The sequence below is a fragment of the Diceros bicornis genome, chromosome 40, assembly GCF_020826845.1.
Source record: "Diceros bicornis minor isolate mBicDic1 chromosome 40, mDicBic1.mat.cur, whole genome shotgun sequence".
In the NCBI taxonomy this organism is placed as follows: domain Eukaryota; kingdom Metazoa; phylum Chordata; class Mammalia; order Perissodactyla; family Rhinocerotidae; genus Diceros; species Diceros bicornis.
This window is the reverse complement of record NC_080779.1, coordinates 16434408-16450080: the sequence shown is the minus strand read 5'-3', so window position 1 is coordinate 16450080 and position 15673 is coordinate 16434408. Positions and strand designations below refer to the sequence as shown.

Here is a 15673-nt window from a genome sequence, read left to right as displayed (position 1 = left end):
CACACACACTGCTGGGCTTGGAAAAAAAGGACTCATCCAGTCCCTTCATTTATCACACCAAAGGATGGAGAAAGCAAGAGACAACAAGGGACAATCAGACCTCAAAGATTTTATAGTCCAGCTAAGGGTCTGCAGCCTCCTCTGTCTTCTGGCCCCGGGGCACGGCTGTGTTCTAGGGCTGAGACGTCTCAGCGCAGGCTCCACCTCACAGTTCTAGCCACAAATGAACTGCCGAATGAACTGTTCCAGCTTTTCCTGATTGTCCCGGCTGGCAAACGTAGGGGACAGGTGGAGCACGGGGCCTGCAGGGCTAGGTGTCTGCTGTAGTACCTGGGCCGTGGAGAAAGGCTGTGAGCACTGCATGGGGGCTGTGCCATCCCCCGGAAAACTGCAGTGAGACCTCTGGCCCCTTAGGCTTCAGTGTTTGAGCGCAAATGCTGCCTCTCAAACTACTCCCAGTACCCCACCTGGACGAAGGATGAGGCAGTGGTTTGGGAGACCAAGAGGGGCAGGAAAGCCATCCTACCTTCTCCAACTACCGTCACACCTATTCTTGGGAGACACTGGGTAAATCCCAGAGTGGCACAGCTGGGCTTCCCTGAGCAGCTTTATCAGGGGGTGGGACTGGGGATGGGAGACAGGAGGATGGCGAGACTGGCCCCTCTCACCCCCAGGTCTCTGAAGGTCCAGATAGCACTGATGGCTAGATTTGGGTCCACACACTCTGGAGGGAAGAAAGAAGTGAGGGCTGTAGGGAGGGCAGAGAGCCATTGGGCACAGGCTTCTCTCTCTCTCTTATTGAAAGAAGTAACCACCCAAGGATAGGGCTCAAGACTGGACCTGAAGGCCCTCTCTGTACTCTGCAGCCGTCCTTCCTGGAGTTGGGCTGCCACTGCCCAGCAGGGGGCAGCAGCAACCAGCAAACCCTCCCCTGCCTCCCGAGAGCCTGGGCTGGCTACTTGGGACTCACCGAAGAACCCTTCCTCCTGGGCAGTGGCCTGCAAGAACTGGAACAGCTGCTCCATGTAGCCTGACTCTGTGGGAAAGAGAAGACCTAGGCCTGGAGCCCCGCACAGGCAAAGCCCCTGCCCTGAGCTCTCAGCCTCTCCCTGAGGACACCAGAGAAGTGCAGGTCTCACCAGTATCAGGCAGCTGTCCCTGGTGGAGGAAGGCGGCAGCCTGTGCGAAGGCCTTGAGCAGTGGGCTGAGCAGGCGGCAGAGAAAGAGGAAGAAGTCAGGGCAGCGCGACTGTTGACTGAGCTGGAGGAGAACAGGTCAGGGTGAGGGCAGCTCCCACTACCTCCCTACTGCCTCCCTCCCCCAGTGGCTTTTCCCAACGCACCCTAAAGTACCGGCCCTCAGCCTCCTCGAAGTCATCACTGTCACTATCAGTGAAGTCCCCACTCGGTTTCCACAGCAGCCTTGCACTCAAACGCTGTCGTCCTGTGTCGCAGGCTGGCCGGGAGCCTGGGGTCTAGGGACCATGGGAGCCATTGGTCCCTGTCAGGCTGGCCAAGGTTCAGCTCTGAGCCCCCCAGCCAGGTACATGGCTGACTAGGCACATGGAGATGAAACCAGTAAAAGCAGGCCTCAGGAGCCTAAGAGGACACCCGGGGCCATGCCAGACCGTGGCACCTGCTGAGCCAACTTGCATGGTGAAGGGAAGAGGGCACCCACCCTCAAGGACCACAGCCATGTGGACAAGAAATGTGGGGGACGAGAGGTGTGCAAAGAACCTCAGAGGTACACTTGTCCAGTCCTGTCATGATAGATACACATGGGTCAGGGCAGATATGGTCTGCCAGATCTGAGGGTGGACATTGGCAGAGGCAGGACCCAGGCTTCCCTGTCTGCTGGGTAAGGGGGCTGCCCACCCCCACAGCACACGTGGGGCAGAGGAGGAGCCCAGGGCAGCTGTCACTCAGGGTGGGAGGCTAAAGGAGGCCAGGCCCCAGGCAGGGGCTTTGTCTCCAGCTGCCCTGCCTACCTCCTCAGCAACCAGGAGCCCACACTGGATGAGACGGTCCAGCACCTCCTGACAGTAGCAGTAGGAAGACTGGCAAGGCTGGGGAGAAAGAAGCATTCATGTGGCCTCAGGAAAGCCAGGCAATGACAGGGCAAGGCAGACCTACTTCCTCAGGAGGTCTTAGGAGGCTTGGGCAGGCATAGGCCCCCTCCTACAACCGAGAGGGGGATGCCCAGGACCAAGCTCGGCTGGTGGGAGAGGCCTGACCGGCAGCAGCAGCAGGTCTTGTGGCAGCAGGTGCAGCAGCAGCAGGATCTGGCGGTACAGCTCGTTCTGGCTCAGCAGCTCGATGCCCTGCAGCTCCCAGGGCCCCTCAGGTGGCACTCTGCCTGCCAGCAGCCCCCGCACAGCACAGGCTGGGGGAGGAGGCAGCCAGACATGAGGAAGGAAGCTATTCCCCTTACCTCTAGACACACCCCACCCAGCCTGAGCCCTCGGAACTCACCGCCCACGGCCTCACTCAGGAAGGCGGGCAGCAGCTCAGCGCTCAGGCGTGCGAGGCGCATGAGGCCTGGCCCAGGCCGTGGAACCACCAGCAAATCCCCTTGGCGGACGCACAGCAGAGCCACGTGTGCCCGCAGCAGGCTCAGTGTGTGCTGCAACAGGCACCGCAGCTGCCCTGAGAAGCCCACGTCAAAGCCGCGCAGCAATGTCTCTTCCGTCAGCCAGGAGAACTCCCCCAGGAGCTGTGACAGGAACACCCCCTGGTGGGCAGTGCAGGGGCTGAGCAAAAGGTTCACACCCTGTCCCCCCAGCCCCCTACCACACTGTGCCCTACCTTCGGATGCTTAAACAGCAGCAGTGTCGCCATGATGGCCGTGCTCATCACCGCCGAGCTCGCCACGCTGGCTGGGGCCAGAGGTCAGGGGATGCTGGTCAGGGGCCAGGCTTCACTCGGCAAGTATTATGGGCCAAGAACACTCCTCCCCTGCCTCCCTGGCAGCAGCCTCGCACACCACACACACACTCCACCCCAGCGAAGGGGAGAGCAGGCCTGGTCCTTGGGTGCCACCCTTCCCAGTGGAGAACTGGCATTTATCAAATACGTACTGAGAGCCAGGCTTTCAGTCAGTAGTCCCACCCGCCAACACAGTCTCTGCCACAGAGGGGCACTTGAGAAGATAGTAGTAATGATAATTTTGTTAGAGCCCGCTCTGTGCCAGACACTGTCTTAAGTCCCTTGCATGCATTATTCTGTTAACATCATCCCTATTTACAGCTAAGGAGACCAGGCTCAGAGAGGTGACATGATGAGCCCGAAGCAGGGCCGGTGTGACCTAGGGTAGGTGGCTTGGAACCAGGCATCTGCCCTCTGCACAGCTCACCCTCCGTGGTTCAGGAGGCCGTCAGTGCACTCACTCACTGGCTCCCTCACGTGTTGCCTGACTGCCCCGCTCCTCAGGGGCAGAAGAGGGTTCCACTCCTCTTCACGTATCCCAGTGGCCACACAGGAGGGAGAGTCAGGTGCAGAAACCCACTTGGAATGGAGGGCCCTGACAACTGGCCAACCCAGAGAGAAAGGACTGCTCAGGACCCTCCCCCAATAGGCCCAGACGTAGTACCCCTCACCATTCAGGACGTGACAGCTCAGCCTCCTGACCAGGAGCTGGTCCTCCTCCTTGAGGGCCAGAAGGGGCCCAGTTACTGGAGCCCACTCCTGTTCCTTCTCAGTGTCTGGGACAGCAGTACTGGGACAGAGACACAGATCACAGGATGAAGGAACCAAATCTAAAAACAGTCATGGGGAAACCCAGAGCTTTCTCAAGTGAGGGTGTTTCCCTATCCCAGCCCCAGGGCAGGGGATGGCTCACGTAAGCCCAGCCCCTTCCACGGTTGCCATTTCCCACACTCAGATTATAAGCAAGGAGGGGTGCCTGGCACTGTTCCAGATGACCCAAGGATATTTGCTGAGGCAGGGCTGGAGCTGGTAATGAGTCTGTGGGTATGGGGGAAAGGGTGCCAGCTCACAAGCTGGGGCCAAAGGACTGCCTGCCTTGCCCCCGAGACCTGCACACTCCCCTGCCCCTACCATTGGCCCAGCACGATGGGCTGCAGCAGCTGCTCCAGGGTCTGCCTGCTACCCCAACAGCTTCTGGCGTTGATGGTGTATTCCTGCCCAGGACAAGGGTCTTAGGTGGCCTGCCCTGGCCCACCAGGAAACCTGCACACAGCCCACCTGAGGTAGGCAAGGCTATCCCTGCAGTGACTTTGAGGACCAGGCTGCCAAAAGTCCCAAGACAGACCCAGGTACTCCCAGCTTTACCCAACAGGCTTCGTACCTGCAGGGAGAAGGGCTGGGCCAGCTGCACACGGACACAGACCCGGCGGCTACAGCCCCAGCCTCGCAGGCTCCGCAGGACAGCCAGAGCTCCTGTCCACAGTCCCAGTGGGGCTGAGGCCTGCAGGGAAGGAGGGGCCAAGTGAACCAGCTCGCTTGGGGCACTACTCTCTGCTCAACTTTATCTCAGCCCAAACTGGTACATGACCATGACCTCTCCAAGCTCATTTTCTCACCCATGAAACAGGAGAAATCCCTCCCTAGCTGGGTCTTTTGAGGAAGAAATGAGAGGGTGACTATAACAGCCTTGGCAGGTGCCACAGAATGATGATTATATGGGGCAGAATTCCTTTGCACCCCCTCCATGACCCCAGCCCTAAGGGGGATTCAGCCACAGGACACAATATTGTGCCTCCTCTCTGGAGACAGTGTCTAAAAGATGGAGGTGGAGTCCCAAGGAACAAGAGGGCCTCACGTGGTGTGCGTAACGTGGTGCATCTGGAACCAGGTCATAGGTGACGGCCACTGGCACCAGCATAGCATCTGGGATGATGCCCACCTTGACTGCCTGCACCACCAGTCCCAGCCAGGCCTGGCCCAAGGCTGACAGCCGAGGCCCCTGGGCCCCAGGGAGCTCCTCCAGAAAGATGAGCAAGGGCTGCCTGCTGACCAGCAGCTGCTCCATAGCCTGAAAGGTGGGTAGAGGAGGCAGGTGTCAAGGCCAGAGCAGCAACAGGCCCTGTACCCTGGCCTGGCCCCATACACAACCACTGGGCCACTCACCGCATGGACCACAGCCCTTGCAAGGACTCCCTCAGAACTGTCCAGGGGGAGGTTGGCCTCTAGGGGCAGAAAAAGTCCCCCAAGCTTCCTCAGCAGAGCTCTGTGGGGCAAAGAGCATGATGAGGGAAGGGAGGGGCTCAGGAGATGGGACGAAGCAGAAGGCTAGTGAGAGCCTCAGCCCACCCAGGGCCAGCTGGGTCCTGCCTGAACACCCTGAGTCCAGGCATGGCCCTAGGGCCCACAGCTGACCCTCCATCTGAGCCCACAGGCTGGGATGGCAGAGGGTTTGGGAGCAGAGAGGCTAGCAAGAGGGCCTCTGGGGAGCTGCTGCCAGCACATCCCCACACATCCCTGCCCCAGCCTGGGGACTTCTCCCATGTATGTCTAGGGGCACAAGGCTTTTACCTGAGGGTTGGGGAGCAGGCACGGGGGTCCCAAGCCACACGGAGCACGCCCAAGCCCTGGGAGAGCAGCACAAAGGGCAGCAGGATCCCATCCAGGAGTGACTTGTGGGTAGAGAGGAAGACAACCGGCGAGCCCTGCTCCAGGAAGAGCCAGAGGGAAGTGCCAACCCGACCCCCACCCTGAAGACACAGGGAGCTGAAACCCTGCGCCTCCAGACCCAGGGCAGCCCCAGTGGGAGGGAGGGTTCAGCTGAGCAGTTCTTCCTCTGAGCACATTTCCCAAAAGTAGAGGAGCTCTGTCGACAACTTTTAAGGTAATGCGTTGACGTAATGGTTGTTAAGACCATGATGAAAAGACGTTAGAGGAAGCCCCGTGGGAGCAGGACCGTGAGACACGAAGAGAAGGTCGTCAAAGATCAGTGGATTTTTCCCAGCAGCTGAAGGGGCTGGTCCCAACTTAGGGCTCGGCCTAGCTCTGCTCCTCTGCTCCCGCCATCCCCATCCCAATGGAGGGTGGGCCTTACCGCCTGGGCGGCCTTGTGGACCATCTTCATCTGGCCCTTGTGGAGCTGCACATTCAGGAAGAGGCAGTTCAGGAACCGCAACAGTGCCCAGCTGAACAGCCTGGAGAGCGACACCCAGTCTGAGGTGTGCTAGGGGCACCGCCCATAAGGCAGGGTCCCACAGCATCTCAGAGGGCTTCCCAGCACTCCTCTATGGTGGGCGCTATTATGGTCCCCACTTTACAAAAGAGGAAAGTGAGGCTCAGAGAGGTTACAGAAACTGCTGAGCAGTAGAGAGAGCTAAGAAGTGGTGGTGCTGGGACTGGAAGGCAGGCCCGACGCCAGAGCCTATGCTTGTGAGGTGCTGATAGTCTCCCAAGACCTCATGGTGCAGCTGCCTCACATCAGCTTCAGAGCATCTCCCTGCCTCCATTTACCCCAAAGGAGATTAGAGGACCAAGACTCTCTCCAGGCATAACCTGGTCTGGTCTTTGCAAATTGCTGGGAAAGGTGAAATAAAAAGGGAGGAGTTAGTGATACAAGCAGGAAAGGGGATAACTGAAGGGGTCAAAGTCCCTAGGGAGGGGTGGTCCAGAGGCCCAGTAGGGGGACTGGCTTTAAATGAGGATGGAAGTGGAGATGCAAGTAGCATGGAGACGTGGTGGACAAGCAGCATGTCCTCATCTGACAGCTTCCATTCCTCCAGGAAGCATGAGAGGGGGGCATCAGGTGACAATGTGTAAAGCTGAGGAGGAGCAGTCTGGATCACAGTCTCCTGCCCCTTTGAGAATCACACTCATAAAGGAAAACAGGACCAGCCAGTGTGTTTTTCTCTAGCAACATTTGGCTGCTTAGGTACAGAGAAGGCAGGTAGCTGGGTTCAAATGGAACCAGTTGTGTCCAAGTGACTTCTTCACTAGGACATTTTTATGATGATGGGCCCTGGAATCAAAGCTAGACCAGGAGGAAGGAAACAGATGGGGCTGATGGCTGATATAAAGGTGGTCAGGTCTAAAGGACTGGAAGTCAACAAAGTCAAAGAATTGTCGCGTGGAAGGCTAGTCAAGGTCACCAAGAACGTCTACTTCTTATCCTTGCTCAGCTGAGTTCTCAGCACTTTCAAGACAGCTGAGCCCGACACACGCAGCCCTGCGCCCTCTTTCCCTCAGTGACTCATTCCTCCCCTGGCTTTAAACATCATCTATACGCTAAAGCTTTTGCAAATGTACATCACTGGCCTCAACCTCTCTTCTGAGCTCCAGACTCATATAAGCAGCTGCCTCCTCAGTGTCTCCACCACTACGTCAGGTATCTGAAACTCTTTATATCCAAAACATCCTTTGTGGGCCAAACCCACTTCTGCCAAGCCTGCCCTCTCTGTCCACACCACCAGGTGCTCAGCCAGAAAGCTGGCTCTCCTGTGAGTTCTCCCTTTTGCCCTCACTGCCCCCACCCCCACCCTCCAGTCCATCAGTGTGTCCTGTTAATTTCACATTGGTCTCTCAATCCATTTTTCCAACCTCTACTGTCACCTCCCCATCCAAGCCATCATCACATCTCACCTGGACTAACAAAACAGCCTCTCAAACAGTCTTCTCTTTTCTGCTCTTGACCCCAATTAATCTTGTTATCATTCCCTGCTTAAAATTTTTCCATTGGTTTCTACTGCACTTAGAAATCAAATCCAAACTTCTTGTATGGCCCTGCATATCTGGTCCCTTCCACCTCTCAATTTCATCTCCAACAACTCTCTCCCTTACTTGCCAGCTTCCAACCACATCAGCTTGATGAGGAAACCTGGCCCTTTCCTGCGGCCATAGCTCATGCTCTTCCCTCTGGCAGCACTGTTTCTCCCATCCATGGCCCCTCAAGGCTGGCTCCTTTCCCCCTCTTTCGTCCCTGGCTTACAAGTCTCTTCCTCCCCTCCAGGTATTCAGTCCTAGCCCTTGTTCTGTCCTTCTTGCAGCAGTGTGTATCTCTGTTCACTATGACCTGTGCACCCCTTCATCTTAAAGCCCTGCATCTAAGAGGAGCTCAGCCCTGTGCCAGATGAATGTGGGAGGGGACAGGTGACAACAGGATGAATGCAAGAGGAAGCATGGGGGCCTATAAGATCCCGGAACCAGCCACCTCTGCCTCTCTCCATCTCTCCGCAGGAACTTGACCAGGGGAGAGGAAGAAGGACGGAGAGGGTACTGGAGTCGGCCACAACCAGAGGTTACTGGGGTGACCCCCAAATTCCCACCTCCAGGACAGACAGACAACACAAAGGCCAGCAGTGGTGAGAAACTGGGCTGGAAGCTGGAAGCTGGCTCAGATCAAAGCCCCACCCCATACCCAACTGGTCCCACCAAGGAGCCAGCTGCCCTCAAAAGGTCTCACAGTGTCCAGATCAGGGGCTCCCTGAGGCCCTCTGGTAAACACACCATCTGGCTCCCCAGCAGGGAGGTCCAGTCCTTCCTCAAGCCCGGTCAACACTCACTCTCCAGAAGGGCAGAGGCCTCAGCCTAGGGACGAGTGCCCCGCAGCACGGAGTTACCTGAGCAAGAAGGGGCAGGGCGGAGCCTGGATGTGGTCCAGGATGCGCTGTACCTCCTTCTTCACAAGGCTGGGCACCTGGCCTTCCCCAGCCCCTCCTGGGGCCCTCCCTGAGATGATGTTCTGCACCCTGTCGTATGGGAGGAGCGGTATTAGGCTGGGGCATGCCTAAGGTCTTTCAGGTCACTTCCTTCAGCCCCACAGACTCCCCAAGGCACAGCTTCCAGTCTTCACCCTCCATCTTTAAGGAAGAGCCCCAGGCAAAGCTAACATTGTAGAAGCCAGTCCTCTCAACCATCCCTGCCTTTGTCATCTCTTCAAGGATCCCAGAAGTGTCAGCCAGACCCCAGTTCCTGCCTTCTCACCCAGTGCTTTCCATGATCTTCTTTGGGGCATCCCGGCAGGGGGGTATGTGCTGCTCCAGTGACCACAAGAAATAGCAGAGCCTCCGAACCAGCCAGCCCCGAAACCTGGACACAGCCCCCAGAGCAGGGGGAAGATCTTTCAGAGGGCCCATCCCCTACTAGGGTCCACAGAGGACTATTCCATCGGGAAGGGATCACACCCCAGTCCCACGGCCTGGGAACACCTGAGCTTGGCTTATCACAGAGCAGGAAAAGGAAGAACCCGTCAGTCTATGCCCCATTCCCACCCCTCTCCCCACTGAGTGGGGTACAGGTTCAGGGCCTGACACAGTGGGAAATCTATAAATGCTCACAGAGGGAACTTTAGGAGAGCTCCAAGCCTACCTCTCCCTGCCTATGGCTTTGGAGCAAAAGACAGGAGCCCTTCTTTTTCCATCAGAGGAAGAAAATGACACCACAAAGCAGGGCCCCAGCAGCCCTGCTCCCAAGGACCCTGCCCACCACCCTGCCCATCCCCCAGCTCTCACTACCTGGTGTTCTCCTCCTTCACCAGGATCACATTGCAGAAGCCTAGATCCATTATGCTTCTGTGGAAGAGGGACTCCTGCCCGAAAGGGGGCAGGGACAGCATGTCCTTGGGGGGCCTTCACAAACCAGCAAAGGAAAGCCCGTGTTCTGTCTCCTGAGGTCTCTGCCTGATGGACTATTGAGTCTACCAGGAGATAGGATTATAGCTTAGCGTTTCCCAAAAGATCTGACCCCTATCCTAAAGCTCACTCAGGAAGAGGGTTCCATGGTCAGAATGGAAGGGCTGCATTCTCAACAGAATCGTCCTCTTGAAGGGTAGCATATTAAAGTCTCCGAGAAGTTCTCCAATTAACAACAGAGAACATGAAGCCTAGATCTCCACCAGAACCATGGGTCCCATCAGCACCAGCACATGGCATGAACGCACAAGAGGTCTTTAAGCACGTGCTGAGTGACTCTGAGTGGGCGGAGTCCCCTAAACTGAACAACAGGACTCATTCAGGCATAGACCCCAGCCCTCTGGCCACGCCCTACTTCCTCTCAGGCCCCTCTGCACTTCCCTACCCAGCCCTCCCAGGCCTGGAAGCCAGCCCCAGGCCAACAACACAACCAACACCAGTGCATCCATTCCCTTGAAACACAAGAGCAGGCAGGTGGGCAAGGGAGGGCCAAGCTTGGAAAGACATAAAGGAAGCTGCTTCCCAGAGCTGTGGCTCCCAGAACCAAGCTACCCCAAGCTTGTCAGGGTGAGGCCCAGCCCTATGTCACTCACCCAGCTCTTAGGGGTGCAGGTCTGGCAGCAACGACCCACAAAGGGGCGATATTTCCCCAGGAATGGGGTGACAGCTTCCAGCTTCATCCCAAAGCCTGAGGACCACAGGCTGGTCTGGAAAGAGCAACAGGGAGAGATGAGAGGACTCAAAGTCCTTGGCAGAGGGAGGGAGGCTCCAGGAGTGAGGGGCACATGAGGGGGGGTGGGAGGGCAGAGGGTGTTCTGGGAATGGAAGGGGCAGCACTACCTCCTGGCCATTCTGGCTGCTCTTCTGCTGAGTTTGGAGTCTGGTTTCCAAAACGGTGTCCATGGGGTTTATAAGATCCGGGAACCAGCCACCTCTCCCTTGCTCCCTCTCTCCACAGGAACTTGACCTGGGGAGAGGCAGAAGGATGGAGGGGGTACTGGAGTCTGGGCCACAACCAGGGTTTACTGAGGTAACCCCCAAGTTCCCACCCCCAGAACAGATGGACAACACCCAGGCCAGCAGTGATGAGAAACTGGGCCAGAACCTGGGGGCTGGCTCAGATCAAAGCCCCAAACCCATACCTGACTGGTCCCACCAAGGAGCCAGCTGTCCTCAAAAGGTCTCCAGTGTCCAGATCAGGGGCTCCCTGAGGCTAACATGAAGAAGATCGGTTGTCTTACCATCAACACCCACCCTCCCATCTCCTAGTGCAGACGGGGGCTGTACTGGAGACTCAGACCCCTTCTGTGCAGAGGGAAAGAACAAGGCTGTGTTGGCAGGAAGGAGGTATGAGACTGCCAAAGACAAACAGGACCATCGCCACAAAGCCACCAGTTCCTGCTCAGCTGCTCTTCTCCTTTGCACCAGAAGACCGCCCTTTATCCACTCAATTGTCACAGGAATGTGGGCCCACTACTAGATGGGGGACAGTTGGGGGGTCAGAAGACAGAGAAATGCCACACAGACCTGTTCCCAAGGAATGCTCATCTGTTGGGGTCAAGAGAGACTTTTCCACAATTGATTCCCTCTTACAAAGCACTTGGCACACAAGATCCCACTTGGTATCTCCTCAGCCCCCTCCTTCCCACCACAATATTCCCCTGAACTAACAAACATTTATCTTCATAAAACAGCACTGAAGCCCTCCTGGCCCAGAAATTGGGCATTAAAAACCCCTCTACCCTGATCCCTGATCAGTAGGCTGATCCAGTTGCTTACGTTATCCTACCCCCACCACACAATCCACATGCCCATCTGAAGCACCTTCTCCCTTCCCTGCCATCCCACCAAATTCTGTCCACGGCTCTAAGTCCACGACGCCTCTGGATCACCCTCTGCGTTTCTCCTCTCCTTGGTTCCATCAGCCCAAGCTTGCTGGGCAAGGAGCCTCCTCCAGAACCGAGGTTTTACTTCCCCACATCACCTGCAAGTGTCCTGGGGGCAAGGGCTGCAACTGACTCTGTATGCCCAGCAGTCCGCCCTGCACAGAGGAGGGACCCAGGAAGTGCCAGAAGACTGACTGTCACTTCCTCTCCCAGAATTCCTAAGGCTCTCTCCTCCTCCCCCCAGTTTGTACATGCTAGAACCATGAAGCCAAGCGGTGCCAGGATCACGGTTCCTGCAGTGCACAAGCTCTGGCGGACTCATCCCAAAGCACTTCCTAAGAAGTGCGCCTTTGAAGGCGTTCTCACAGCCCCATTCACAGACACTTGGCACAGGGAGCTCCCATGCCAAGGCTGAAATTTGGGGAGTCCTGCCTGCTGTGCAAGGAGCATGTCTGCTCCCCAGCCTCAGACCATCCCCACTCTCAAGATCTAATCCCAGGGCCGGCCCCTGGCTTAGCGGTTAAGTGTGCGCGCTCCGCTGCTGGCGGCCTGGGTTCAGATCCTGGGCGCACACCGACACACCGCTTCTCCGGCCATGCTGAGGCTGCGTCCCACATACAGCAACTAGAAGGATGTGCAACTATGACGTACAACTATCTACTGGGGCTTTGGGGGAAAAAAATAGAAAAATAAATAAAATTAGAAAAAAAAAAGATCTAACCCCAAGCAGATCCGTGCTAACCCCAAAGGGGAGAGTAAAAGACAGGGCAAGGGGTAACACCTACTGGCCAACCACTCAGCTCACACAACCCAGAGGTCGATGCTGGGACATATCTTTCCAGCACCCAAGCCCCCAAAATGGGGATCTCTGTCAGTCTGTAGCTCCCGCCTGGACGCCCCCTCCCTCAGGACACCCAGAGCAGAAGTGACACAACGGCGTCCTGAGGGCCAAATGCGGTTCACCTACGCACTTTCTTTGGCCATACGATATTCCAGAACTTGTCAAATTAACATCAACATTTATAACTAGAGAGCTTGTTACACAAAAAAACCAGGGTTGCGGCTGGCCCGGTGGCGCAGTGGTTAAGTGTGCGCGCTCCGCTGCAGTGGCCCGGGTTCGGATCCCTGGCGCGCACCAACGCACCGCTTGTCAAGCCATGCTGTGGCTGCGTGCCATATAAAGTAGAGGAAGATGGGCACGGATGTTAGCCCAGGGCCAGTCTTCCTCAGCAAAAAGAGGAGGATTGGCAGATGTCAGCTCAGGGCTGATCTTCCTCACAAGAAAAAACAGGGTTACAGGGCCCGCCCCCGGGCCTAGTGGTTGAGCTTCACCGGCTCCGCTTCCGCAGCCCAGGCCGGGTTCCTGGGCGAGGACCTACACCACTCGCTGGTGGCCATGCTGTGGCGGTGACCCACGTACAAGATACAGGGAGATTGGCACAGACGTTAGCTCAGGGCTAATCTTCTTCAGCCAAACAAAAGGGTTTCCAGCGGCTGTTGTTGAAGAAAGAAAAAACCCAAGACCCGGCATCTGTGGCACGCACCGCCCAGGGCCTCAGCTGGCCGGAGGCCAGTGGCCACTGTCCCTTTAGGCCGCACCAGGTGCCTCCCTATCTGCCACCACTTCAGTCACGCCTGATGCCGGCCCCTGCCCACATCTGAGTTCACAGCCCTCGATCAGAGGACACCAGCCACACCCGCTCCCCTGTCTGGAATGTCCGCTCCCACGAAGAACCACAGCTTGAGCGTGACCTCTTCACCCCTGGGCCCCAGCCGGGGCCCTCAGAACTCCGTCCCTCAGCAGACCACAGCAAAGGTTCCATGAGCGGCCCCAAGACCGACGACAGGGCGCCGGCCCCAGCGGCAGGGTCAGACGTCGTCCTGGACACCCGCCCCGGGTCTAGGGTGACAGAGGCCAAGGACCAAGCAAAGCTGCCCCCCAGACCACCGACCCCTCAGAGGGGCCCACTGAAGCGGCAGGCCCGCAACGAGGCGACAGGGCCGCTGCTGCGTCCAGTCCCCGCCAGCTCCCACAAAGGCCGTCCGGGCGGCTCCCAAAGCGGGGCGGCCCCTCGCCCATCCTGGGCCTGGTCTGACCTGGCCCTGCACGGGAGCGCCCTGCGCGGGCCTCACCTCACACCTGCCGCCACCTCGCGCCAAAGCTGCCGCCCAGTCGCCAGGCCGGAAGGCGCGGACCGGCAACTTAAACGCGCCCGTTCGGAAGGCAGCCCTGATAGCCAATTGGGACGCGCGCTGGGCCCGAAGCCCCGCCCCCGTGGCGCCCCGCCCCACGCCGCGGTGCGCGTTGCGTGAACACGTGACCCACGCCATGGGGCTGGCTGGCCTTCCTGTGTGGGCGGGGTGATGTGCACTCCACGTGGCAGCATGTGGCGTGTCCCTCGCCACGTCGGTGTGTGCTGGCCCCTGCTCGCCATCCAGGCAGCCCCCACAGATACGTGGGGGTCCCTGGTGATGTCCGCGAGACCCGGGGGTACCAGAGGTCGGACAAGGACTCGTGCGCAGGAAGGTTCTAATGAAAGAGGTTCCCAGGGTACACACGGTGCCATGTTAGAGTTTAGGGTCCTGCCAGATTCTGAGTTGGGAACACTTAGAAAAGAAAGAGAATCACCAGAAGCCAGTTTGGGGTCATGAAAAACAAGTCAGGTCTCCCCAGTGTCCTTTCCTCTGTTGATAAGACCTCTAGACCATAGTCAGGGACGTGCTGCAGTCATAAAGTACCTGGGTTTCAGCTGGCCCTGTGACCAGTGTGTTTGTTTATTCGTGTGGTTATTTGATTAATAGGCAACTGCTGTCTCGGCCCTAAGCTCCAGGTGAACTAAGACCTTATTGGTTCCTTCATCTTTTGACTGATCCCAGCATCCAGCAGGGGCCTAGCAAGTAGTAGGCAGGCCATGTAGAATAAATGAAGGATGGAATGACTGTGCTTTGTTCCTGCACAGCTCCCCGTGTAATGAGCCCACTTGACACGCCGGAGAATTCCACAGTTTCAGAACATTGTGACACATCATGCTGACTGCATGAGCAAAGCCACATTGGAGTCTGGCTGGGCCCAAGAACAGAAGACTGGTTCACATCTTTCCCTTCTCCCTGACTCAACACCCCTGATGTGACTGCCCCCACCCTCCTCTCCAGGATGTAGCCATCTCTCTACCTTCTTTGTGCCACTCTGTGTCCATCTACCCAGGCCGTATGTTTATGATGTCCGCTCACCTTACAGGTTTGCACTGCCCTTTCAGCACTTGCAGAATCCATTTTGTCCCCCCATCTTACCTTTGTGTTGTATCAGGGTACACGGGCCACAACTAGACCCTGAGATTTGAAAAAAAAAAAAAAAAAACCCATCTTTATTTAGAAGTTGTAAGTTGCCTCCTAAGAGTATAGACTTGAATTTACCTGATGCCCCTTTTTTCTGGGAACACGAGCTGTATAGACAGTTGAGTTTCGCAGTTTTCATTAGGTCCCCACCTCTCCTTCTCAGGGAGATTTAATGCTGAGAAGTAACCCAAAACAGATGCTTCGGACTGGAAAGTTACACAGATTGTGACGGCAGAGACCGGGTCTGTCATATAGCAGAGTTTTGTCCTCAGTCATGTTGCTCCTTTGGAAGAAATGTTTTGTTTTTGCTGTTTGCTGCAATTTGAACATTTAAAAGGAAGCATCACCTCTCAGGCGTGGAACTTAGTTGAGGTACAGAGGATTCAGTGTGTTCTTCTTCAAGCAGCGCGCAGAAAACACTGCGCTGCCGTGCAGCAAGAGCTGCAGGCTGGCTGCAGTGAAGACTGACTACCGCTGACTTCACCTTGGGGGAAACAGAGAAACTCATTTGGATTTGGCCCCACCCAACCTGGACTGGACTTCGGGAGGCTCACCCTGAGCTCAGGCCAGACTGCATCACCCAGAATGCCGTGAGGCATGTAACTGACTCCCTGGGCGCAGAGGGACAAAGGCCCTCCCTGTGGTTGGGGTTCGGTGTTCCCTGAATGCGATGGGCCTTCCTGCTGTACAGCATCTGGAAAAGAGGACTTAGGCTGGCATTCATCTGGGTTGGGGGGCTCTGGCCCCTCTCTCTGGGGCTCACCAGGGGGGTTGAGGAAAGGGCCTCTTTCTGAGATACACGCCAGGTCCGAGAGCTCAGCACAGTCACTTTTAGAGATAACCATTG

The 15673-nt window shown here is 56.9% G+C and overlaps 1 protein-coding gene and 1 pseudogene across 2 annotated transcripts; one reads left to right on the top strand and one right to left on the bottom strand.

Annotated features, from left to right (window-relative positions):
* Positions 1–16: 16 nt before the first annotated feature.
* On the bottom strand, positions 17–13649 carry GPAT2 (glycerol-3-phosphate acyltransferase 2, mitochondrial). 2 transcript variants are annotated; one of them, XM_058534556.1, is made up of 23 exons: positions 13624–13649; positions 10747–10817; positions 10445–10571; positions 10198–10311; positions 9428–9501; positions 8898–9002; positions 8534–8662; positions 6016–6115; positions 5493–5626; positions 5088–5187; positions 4780–4992; positions 4306–4425; positions 4056–4138; positions 3596–3714; positions 2805–2875; positions 2472–2730; positions 2234–2382; positions 1988–2065; positions 1343–1474; positions 1140–1260; positions 971–1036; positions 669–724; positions 17–330 (listed from the first exon to the last, which is right to left on the bottom strand). In XM_058534556.1, exons 3-23 carry the CDS (start codon positions 10505–10507, stop codon positions 214–216), a joined length of 2403 nt encoding a protein of 800 aa, XP_058390539.1. In that variant the 5' UTR covers positions 10508–10571; positions 10747–10817; positions 13624–13649; the 3' UTR covers positions 17–213. The 2 variants fall into 2 exon arrangements, with proteins under 2 accessions (XP_058390539.1, XP_058390540.1); XM_058534557.1 differs by having other exon boundaries at positions 2472–2712.
* The window catches only part of LOC131399969 (S-phase kinase-associated protein 1-like), a 61218-nt pseudogene continuing 58856 nt past the window's right edge, over positions 13312–15673 (top strand).

Coding starts and splice junctions, on each gene's coding strand:
- GPAT2 (XM_058534556.1), bottom strand. CDS start 10,507: ATGGACACCGTTTTGGAAACCAGACTCCAAACTCAGCAGAAGAGCAGC. Junction 9,502..10,197: donor CCTGCACCCCTAAGAGCTGG/GTGAGTGACATA, acceptor CCTTTCGGGCAG/GAGTCCCTCTTCCACAGAAG. Junction 3,715..4,055: donor CCCATCGTGCTGGGCCAATG/GTAGGGGCAGGG, acceptor TCTCTGTCCCAG/TACTGCTGTCCCAGACACTG.